Source organism: Mizuhopecten yessoensis, unplaced genomic scaffold, assembly GCF_002113885.1.
Source record: "Mizuhopecten yessoensis strain PY_sf001 unplaced genomic scaffold, ASM211388v2 scaffold2065, whole genome shotgun sequence".
NCBI classification, from domain to species: domain Eukaryota; kingdom Metazoa; phylum Mollusca; class Bivalvia; order Pectinida; family Pectinidae; genus Mizuhopecten; species Mizuhopecten yessoensis.
In genome coordinates this window covers 502,218-513,119 of record NW_018404360.1, presented here as the reverse complement: position 1 = coordinate 513,119, position 10,902 = coordinate 502,218, and the positions used below count along the sequence as shown (strand labels likewise).

General features: G+C 34.5%; 1 protein-coding gene across 2 annotated transcripts; it reads right to left on the bottom strand.

Moving 5' to 3' along the window:
- Positions 1-1,251: 1,251 nt before the first annotated feature.
- LOC110444903 lies at positions 1,252-9,650 on the bottom strand. Of its 2 annotated transcripts, none has more exons than XR_002462299.1 (5): positions 8,242-9,650; positions 7,412-7,542; positions 6,658-6,797; positions 5,888-6,065; positions 1,252-3,724 (listed from the first exon to the last, which is right to left on the bottom strand). XR_002462299.1 is itself a non-coding variant. In XM_021489257.1 (5 exons), exons 2-5 carry the CDS (start codon positions 7,417-7,419, stop codon positions 3,606-3,608), a joined length of 441 nt encoding a protein of 146 aa, XP_021344932.1. In that variant the 5' UTR covers positions 7,420-7,542; positions 8,242-9,650; the 3' UTR covers positions 1,252-3,605. The 2 variants fall into 2 exon arrangements, 1 of the variants encoding a protein (XP_021344932.1); XM_021489257.1 differs by having other exon boundaries at positions 7,416-7,542.
- Between the last annotated feature and the right edge of the window lie 1,252 nt (positions 9,651-10,902).

Genomic DNA, 10,902 nt, shown 5'->3' with positions numbered 1-10,902 from the left:
AAGCAAAATACACATTTTACATGTACTATGATGCGAGTCTTGTTTCCGTCCACCTCCATATTTGCTGGGCTAACAAATGTAAATACTGTTGCAATACTCATTTGTTAGCTTTGATATGTTTTATTTCCCCTTAAATCCCTCCCCCATCAAGAGCCAGGATCAAAGTAAGAGATCCACTTTGTCTTTGACCTTTTAATTTGAACCCAAATGACCTGGACCTTTAACCCAGTGACCCTGATCTTTGGTCAGTTGACTCATTCTTCAATTCCAACCAACTTTGCTTCATAATATCATAACAAAATGTTCATCAGTGAAAAATACAAAACTTGACCTTGAACCTTTGGAACCCCTAACCTTGATCTTTGGTCAGTTGACTCCGTGTGAAGTTCTGAACAACTTTGCTTCATAATAACATACAAAAAATGTTCATCGGTAAAAAGATACAATATCTGACTTTGAAATTGACCCAGTGACATTGACCTTCAGTCAGTTGACTCCTTGTTAAATTCCAACTAACTTTGCTTCCTAATGTCATAACAAAATGTTTATCAGGGTAAAGATACAAAATTTGACCTTGACCTTTGACCCAAGAGTGTGACGGACGGAAGGATGAATTGGTATAGGGCCCCGCATTGAAGTAATTACATGGAACTTATGCCATGGACAAACTCTGGTAGTGAAATTAAACAAAGGGCCATAACTCTGTACATGTGACGCACAATGCAAGACCTAATTCAAGTAAACTGCACACCTTCTGTGAGTGATGCAGGTATACTTTAAGTTTGATTAAGATATCTTTAATGGTTTAGAAGTTATGCTGTGGACAAACTTCGGTATTAAAAATAAACAAAGGGCCATAAAATCTGATTTTAGTGTGAGAAATTCCGCCTTCCCAAGATACATCTATATGGAAAGTATGGTCAACGTAGGTGAAATAACATAGAACTTATGCTCTGGACAAACTTCGGTTTTAAAATTAAACAAAGGGCCATAATTCTGTATATAGTGGGGCATGAGACCTAGTTCCAGTGTGTTGCACACCTTCTGTGGGTGATGCAGGTATACTTCAAGTTTGATTAAGATATCTTTAACGGTTTGCAATTTACGGGCCAAACAAGAACTCACTGAAAATGTGCACTTATTTGACCTTGAGTTGAAGGTCACAGTGACCTAATTCCAGTGCACTGCACACCTCCTGTGGATGATGCATGCATACCTAAAGTTTCATCAAAATATCTTTTAACGGTTTAAAAGTTATGGCCCGGACAAATCAGATTAGAAGAACCAGAAGAAGAAAAAAGAAGAAGAACCAGTACTTATACAAAATATCTCCCTTCATTTGCAGAGAGACATAATTAATCCATCAATTACTTTCTCAAGACAAGTGTATCGGTGGAATTGATGAATGCTCCCTGAAATCAACTTTATAGGAGGCTTTTTCTATCTGTGAATTTTGTAGTTGGTCATATCAATAACACATATCTGTTAAAATATGTTAAAATGAAGAGTTTGGAAGAGGAAAGAATAATGTTTTACCAAGTAAAGTTTTGTGATCCTTGCTTAAGCGTTTGGGGCAAAGTTATGCTCCATACCAAAATTTTAACAAAGGGCAATAACTCTGTAATTAAAAAGGTTGCAGACCCTGTATTTGGTACATACACTGCAAGTTGTCTTAGTACATGTATTACAAATTGTATACACAAAGTTTCATGATTTTTTCAACAAATAAATTTGGGTATAATAAACTTCAGCTGTGAAAATTCAAAATGGCTTCCTGTTGGCCATTTTGTTTTCCAATTAGTCACAAAATTTGCACAACTATGGACCAAGGAGAACCTACATATGAGATTTGAGAACAAAAGATCCCAGAGGGATCTTTATGCCTACCTTTGATTGATTACAATGATATGAAATTTGAAAATTTCCCTAAAGAAAGAGTGAAATTATTCTTCAACTGTCAAATCGAAGATGGGTGCCTGTCTGTAATTTTTCTTTTTTTATGTGAAAGTCCATAAATCCAGCACAACTAGGGAGCATGGGAAACCTACATATGAAATCTGTGAAAGATCCATCCAGTACTACTGAAGAAATTATAGCCATAACAATTTTTTATTGGCAAAATCCAAGATTGCCGCCTCTCAGCCATGTTACTTTTTTATCAATCCCAAAATCAAATTGTGGGCTAAAAATCCTTCCAGTACTTACTTCAGAAATAGCCATAAGGATTGTTTACTGACATACAGACAACAAATCACAAAGACATCCCAACAACTCACATTTAAAGTAAAAGGGTTGATTTTCTATCAAGGCAAGCAGTAAAAAAAAAAGAAGATTGATTACAATATTTCTTATAATGACTAGTGTAAATGTGAAGCTTAAATGTTCACAATATTTTTGATGATTATATTATCACATTTTCCTTTTAAAAATATTTCTAGTTCAATAACTTTATGTCAGTGTGATGCAAATTCCCTTGCCATGCCAACAACTAAATATGAGAAGTCTAAAGCTTTTACTAGTGTTGACTCTTAACATTACTACCTTAATTAATTTTCAGGCTTCCATGTTTTTTTTTACTTAATTGATGGCTGTAACAATGGCTGACTACAATTCTCAAATGTCAGTTTAATAAATATCCCCATCAACTACTGAGAAAATAAGTGAACTAGTCTTAAAATCCAATCTTAACTCTAGACAAGATATCTCTCAGGATCTTGGTGACAACCATTGTATGATCTTAATTGGATCTTTTATTTCCCCTTATATTCTATTTTTCCCATCCTTCAGTCTTGCATTTATTTGCTTTTAATTCTATGTTATAGACATTAAATTTGTAACATTAATGAACAATAGAATAATAAAAAAAAATCCGCCCACAACTAATAAGGACAAAGGGAAACCAACAGGTATTCTAAAACTATCAAAATCAAGAACTTTAACTTTGTGAAAAATTGCAATAACAAACTTTATCTACCAAAATTTTAGATAGCAGTCTGTTGACCATTTTGATTTTCTGATGTCTCATTTCAATTCAATATCCACACAGCTCTGTAAAAGAGTAGGATTAAATAATTTCTGGAAATATTTTAAATTCAGGGCAAATTGACCGCCACCAAATTTAATCATTTATTTGTATTATCAAACTACAAATTTCAGTTCATTGTTCATGTATTTACAAGAGAAGTAGAAATTAAGCGGAAAAATATAATGAAATGATGGCCAGGGCAACACTAGATGTGTTTCAATGTATGCCCAATCAATTTCATCTTAAATATATATATAAGTTCACAGAACAGTTCAATCACTGAAATCACTATCATTTAAATGTCCAACATACAAAGCAGCAAAATAATGCCAAAATGATTCAACATATATTTCAATTTATATATTGAATAAAAGCAAAGTGATCAGGAGCTCACATCCAGGGGTTTAGAATGTATCATGTAAAACTTGAGAATCACAACATAGATTACTTTAGTCCAAAGTAGAAATTACAAAATGCATAATCAAACAATCCATGGAGAATAGAATCATCAGGAAGCTCCATTTTCTCTAGGATACTGAGTATCAACTTGTTTATACAGGTGTTTGATGTTGGGAGAAAACTAACACCAGCATATGCAAAATGTAGTTGGTTTTATCTGATAACCAAGTATGGGTTCTTCATCTGCCCCAGTCACGAACTGAAGTATGCTGTTCAATGTCACATCGCCTCTATGCCCACCTGCAACATAATAATTAGGAAATGAAGTTAGACAGAAAGAATGTGATATCATATATGCTGTATATATAAGTTTACGGGCATTAAAGTGCTCACTTGTGCAAAAGCTACCCCGTTTGAATTCTGCTTCCATGAAGTGCCAATTGTCAACCCTATAATTTGATCAAATATGAAAGTTATTACCATAATTAAGTGTTAATAAGTCAAGGACATTACATCACTTCGCATTCAAGTTGTAAGCTTATCAAATAAAAATAATAGAAATGGTTTATAATTTGGGACAATCTACGGTATTTATATCCTAATCCTTTTGTTCCAACAATGAAATTGTTTGAAATGGATATAGGCTTATTATCAGATTACACATTGACAGTTTGTCAAAGATCTTCAAATTTATGACAGTTGATAATTCGTTACCTGTACATCAAGAGATGATGATCAATTGGCTTTGTCCATAAGTTGCGATAAAATTATTTATTAAAATAATTTAATTTCAAAAAATACTTCTAGGAACTTGTGCCTAGTTTTGTCGCTTATTAATAATTGAATCCCTTAAGGTGGCTCCACACTTTCGCAATTAACCAGCCAAATTCGTTGAAACTTTCATATAATGGTTATGCAACTATGTAGAGTTGATTTTATGAAAATCTTAACATTCCGATAGTTTGGGGACTTTTTTGGAGAAAAAAAACAAAGAATTGAATTTTCGTCAATTTTAATATTTTCCGGGTTTTTGTGTGTGTGACATTGTTCGGAACAATAACAACAATAATAAAATGAAAAGAAGCATTTCTAATTAACCCTACAAATATTTTATTTATCGCAAAATATGTAACACATGTTACACAAAGTGTTTTTTATTGAATTTGAACGTATAAAAGTGATTATCTACAAGCTAAAAGCCAACAGGACACAAAGATCTATACATATAGAATGGGAAATTGAACANACCAAATTACCCTCAGTCATGTACACTTTGGACATCATTCCACAGTCCGCTAACTCACGGTATATTTATAATTACATGTCAGGTACATATGTGACCAGAGGCTATCGCATGGTATGCCGTTCTCACGTGCACTCACACATGCATTTCATAGGTATCTTGATATTTTACAAAATATTATTTTCACAGAGTAAGTAGACTACATTTGTAAACACGATTTAATCGACCGAGCTAAACTCCCTCAACAGCGTAAATGGTAACAGCCTCGAGCTTATGAACTCGTGTTGCACATGTGAGGTCGGTACGTCCGCATTCCATGCGTTTCCTATATGACCTTCTTGAGGTCGTTTGGTCTCATGTCACTGTCTTCCCGTGAGTCTGTTTATGTCTATAATTGGAAAGCTTTATTCCTGAAGTACGTGTTATTATACATTTCCCGGTAAAATCTCGATATCGGGTGTTGACATCATCGGCACGCACGTGTACTATTGTTTACCAGCAGGGGCCTGTTCGTTTATGCGGAGCAACCGGTTTGACCGTTTATAAATGTAACAATTTCGGGTATAAATCCTGGCGTACCTGCAAATATGTATGCAGGCCTTGCAAGGCTTTCTCAAGGCTCGCCTGAAAGCAGCATCAGATTATTAGGTCCGACCTTATTTAAAAAACGAACAACAGTGGTCCCATCGGTTTGACCGTTTAAATGAAAACGGCCTAGGTGTTACTATAATTTGCACTACGATATTGTATGCCCGATACGCAATCAGAAATGACGACACGGTGTACATGCACATTTCGATCAAGATAATTGAGTCCGAGCTGTACTTTTTCCGGAAGTACGTCACGAAAATGGACGCTGATGACGATGTGTGGAGCCACCTTAAGCTTATCAATGGAGACCCAGATACCAGAGTCCTGTCATGATATTTGGCCAGTACTGTCAGGATGGAGTGCCAAAGTGCCACAAAGTTTCCTCGACTAAATGATATTGGCCTATTTTCAAGGTCTCGGGGATCAAAAATATGCAGATCCAAAAATTAGGCCTACATGCCCGACTTAAGTGGGTCTTCCATGGTGTTTCACAAAATTTTGACAAAACATTAACCTATATTAAGTGTTTTGCTGACAAGGTCATGGCGTACACAATTCAAGTGCTATACTTATTTTTGTTGGAGGGAGGGGGTTTGTGATATAAAGGAAACTGCCGTCAAGATACTTACTTGCTACTTCACGTATGTATTTCACAAATTTAGCATACACAGCTGCTTCCAATCTCCTTTTGTTTGATCCATTGTCACTTAATATTGGACTCAAAATGTTGGTCAATTTCTTGACTGACAGAGGAGTTGAAGCCCCAGGAGTGAATACATGAACTAGTGTTGGTAGTTTTGAAGCAAGCTGTAAATTGATTGTTACAATTATATATATTTAGAACATAGACTAATTCCATATATTGTACAAAATGATATATATACATAATAACAAAATAATGGACCTTCCAACATATTATCTATTGAAACGCAACATGTCTTTTAATTTTATAAGCCCATCAAATTTTTATTTGTATGGCATTGTCTGGCATACACCTCTGTTCGTCAGGAGATCTCCTCATACATTTTTTCAAGCATAGTATGCTTCATAATCATGATGGTGGGTTTTTTTGAGTGGCATTTTGATGCAACTATTTTTGTAAAAGTTATTGCCCTTTCATGTTTATCTTTAGTTCCGATTCAGATTGATACCATTCTATAATCAACGGAATTTCCTCAAGATCACATTTTATCTCCCACAAAAGCCATGAATTTTGTACCTGGAAATGAATTGTGTATTCCAATCATTTGGTTAATTTCTGCATAATTAAAATAATTTTTCAATTAACCCTTTCACCACTGTAGACCATAAAGGACTCATCTAGATCAATGCATGGTAGGGTCTACTAAAGTTACACAGGGGTGAAAGGGTTAATGAAAAATATGGTACATGTACTAACCGTGTAAACACCCAATGCATCAAGGCCCTTTCTGCTGTCGAGTATAAATTGTTTGCAGTTTTCGCTTTCACTGAAAACTTCTTCGACCAACTCAGATGACAAGAGGCGTGGCAGCTTACCATTTTGGAGTAAACTCAAGGCTGTAAAGGAAACACATTTTTGAAGTTGTATCCATATTATCAGCATTTACAGCGACAAAGGTAATCGTTTGTCATCCTGAAAACGGAAGTTGAAATAATTTTAACGGTGCATTCGAATAAGATGTTATATTAAAGTTCAACTAGACTTGCACAAGCTCTAATTTGTTTTGATTTTGTCGGAAGTCAATATTAGCAAATTGAAAAATATGTTATGTCAACTTCCAGGCATATTGATGTTAACATCTAGATAAATTATATCAAGTTAAGCCACTCTCCGTAAATCAATTAGGTTGGAATTTTTAAGTAGATAAATAAAGGTACAGTACTGTGCAGAAATCTTGCCGTATATATTATAAAACTTATCACAGTAAGGGAAAATATTTTAAAATCCGGCAAATTTGCATTAAATTTTACGGACCTCTCTTGTCCACTGAAATGCAGTGATTCGGAAAGGTGGGGGCCATATATATACAATTTTGCATTCAACAGTAAAATGTCACTTTGAAATTCAGGATTCAAAACAAGCTTTTGATTATCTGTGCTACCTATCATATACATTGATATTTACTGTATACATCATGCTTTTTACACATAAGTGACACTATAATATATACCTACCCATTATCTTTCCAATGGTCTGGTATTCTCCAGACCACTCCCTGACTGGGTCAAAATACTTTTGTTTTAATTCGTTGAGGACTAAAACGAAAAACTCCTTTCTGGGGCCTCTCAAGTCAACTGACACCTACAATACATTAAAAAATATTGCATCATGATCAATTAATGAATATGCATTAATTATGATTATGTAAATAGTCCTAGATGACATGTTGACACTGTGCCTGACCAATAATACACACACATATATATATATGTATAATGTAATTCTAAATCCTATATTTATTATATATATATAATTATAAATCCTTAACAAATAGTACTCTCTGCCTTAAGACCATAATTATGTATTTCTATTTCTGTGATATCACTATGACGGGTACGTAAATAGCGGACATCGCTATAGCGAACTATTATGTGACGTCACAACATCTTCTTTAAATGAACAGTCTGAAGAATCTCCTAGAAGAGATCAAGGTACTTCAAAGACTCTTTGTTGAGAATATTTCATTTTACATTATTTCTTCGTCCGAAGGATAATTTTTCTGCTTTTATAATATATATATAAATTAATTTCCTATTCTTTAGAAGATAAAATCAACTCAGTTGAAATCATCAAAAAGAATAAGTTAATTGCATTTAGGAACAGCAAGGGACCAAGAAGTTCGTCATGTGTGCAGTTTCTTAATAAATACACATTTTAATGTTAAAATGATAAAGTAATGAATGTTTAAAAATTAGTACAAAAGGTCAACTTCTTCAAAGTCTTGTGTTAAGTGTGCTAAAGTATAACAATAAATTGCATATTATTTCTTAGTCAACTTACTTCTCCATAGAACTGAACTTCAAGGCATATTAATTCTTAAAGCATCAATGGCTGCAATTTCTTCCAGAGCGGACTCCGTTACTCTATCTCTGCAGTCTATCAATATGTGGTTGGTATCACCTCCTAAAAGAACTGAATTCTCTTCAATGTCCAGTTTACGACCAGTTACTATTTTCTGTTGAATTAAACATATAATTTCCACAGGATTAGATATGTTGTTCTGTATGCAGTTGGATGATTCCATCAAATCCGATATTACTGAATCTTTTATGCGAGTGTTGCTATATAAGTGTGCTGAGTGTTTCTTCAACTGACGTGATATCTAAATTTGGTGGTGGTCCAAGTGTTGGAATATCTTCAGATGAAATGTCTGTGTCACTCTGAATAGAATCAAACTCTTCTGCTTCTCCAAACTCAGAGGCAGGGTGGTTACTAGTACCACTATGGACATCATTAGCATTGTGGTCAGCAGCACCACCTTGTGGTGGGTTTGATAGGCTTACATGTACTTCAGGCAGAAACTCAGAGCCCGAGGAATCCTGATCATCAACTGTGATACCACAATGTTCAACATGCTCTCGAAGAACTCTCACTGGAAAGTTTTTTTTACAAATATTGCAGGGAGTTAGCATATAACTGCTTTCGTTATTTGGCACATGTATTGGGTCTACATTTAAATCATTTTGCACAGGCCTTACATAAATACAGGTCTGACAGTTGACGGTTCTTTGTAAACTCTCTGCAGACCACAAGCACTCGATATATTTTAAATCACGACAGCTTTGAGTTGATATCATAAGTTAGAAGCCGCCTGCATCCTTTAGTTTAAGAAAGCCTTTTGGTTCACCATTTTCATCCAGGATTTTAGACACAAGTTTGTTTTCGACATCATCAGGACTGTCTGATTTACATAATTTTATAGTTTTTTTCCCCACGAGTCCAGCATTGTTTAAAGTCTCCCTCTCAGACGGTGTAGGAATACGAGTTTGATCTTTGGATGCTAAACACTAGCCATTTTAAAGTTAATTCTCTATCTTTGAAACTTCTTCTTCCTCTTGCCGCTCTAGCTCTTGAGCCTCCAAAGTTCCGTGCTTGAGATCGGGATCTTTGGTTACATGTACAACTACTAAAAAGGGTAGCCCTTTCGTTGGCTATTTCAAGAGCACTCCTGGTACTGCTGCTTGTGAATGACGAATTCGAAAAAGTTGTTTCACGTGATTGATCGCGGACAAATTTCCTAAGATTTGCTCGTTGGCCAATTGTCTCGACGCCCAGCCTAACTAATTCTGCATCAGATAGCTGACAAATCACATCGGCACCTATATGTTCCGATAAAAATCGTTCGTACAGCCCTTCCAATCCACATTTTGCCAGAACCTCGCAAATCTTACCACTTTGTCTTTCCTCCATTTTTTTTGTTGAATCATGATCACTGATGCGCTTAAATCTGAAAAACGCGCGAGAATTACGAACAACCACGACACGTCTTCCGAAAGATCTTAATAACACGAAACCGTGACTATGTAACATAATTAAGTGATGACATGGCATACAATAGAGACCATATATCGTATAAAGTGATAATGTGAAATATAAATTGGACCACATAACGTATATTTGGAATCAAATAGCATAGTTTGATAATATAACTGTCATTGTGGACTATATGAAATATTTTATTGACGATGTGACATAAAACCGCGATGACAATTTAACATTAATTGGTGACCATATGCTATAATAAATTGACTATATAACATAATATGGTGACCACATGATATAATAAATTGACAACATAACATAATATGGTGACCCTATAACATAATAATTTGACAACATAACATAATATGGTGACTATATAACATAATAATTTGATAGTATAACATATGTTGGGGACCCTATAACATAATATGGTGACACTATATCATAATAATTTGACAACATAACATAATATGGTGACACTATATCATAATAATTTGACACCATAACATAATATGGTGCCCCTTTAACATAATAATTTGATAATATAACATATGTTGGGGACCATATGGAATGTGTATCTGTCTTCATGACATTGAATAGTAACTAAGTAATATACTGTCCTCAGTCTAAGGCAGCTCTGGCGTTCCATAAACATTGGTTTGATCCCGATTTAAAACGTTTATTCTATAATTATAAAAATGTAAGTCTGCAAATAATTATAAATATTTAGTTGATAAAAAGAAGTTATATAAATCAGTAGAAGCTGTTAAGAAAAGAGATTATATTAGATTTGAAGGTGACATGCTAGAATACCTGAGAAAGTACAACTCAAAACAGTTCCAATAAGAAATTTTCATCGCCTAAATCATCAGCTCCCCAAATGAGTATTGACGTTTTGTACAACCATCTTAAAGGGCTTGCCGCAGACGGTGGCGATGAGACTGGTTTTGATGATACTTTGAATGATGCAGATGAAAATTCTTTGCCATTATATGAAGAATTAGACAGTCCTATAGTTATTGATGACATTAATGAAGCTGTTCGGAATTTGAATCGTGGCAAAACAAATGGAATCGATTGAATTTTAAACGAATGTTTTTCATGTCATTTAGTATTTTGCCTTCGTATGACCAAAGACGTACATATTACGTAATATGTAATATATACGTCACTGGGTTG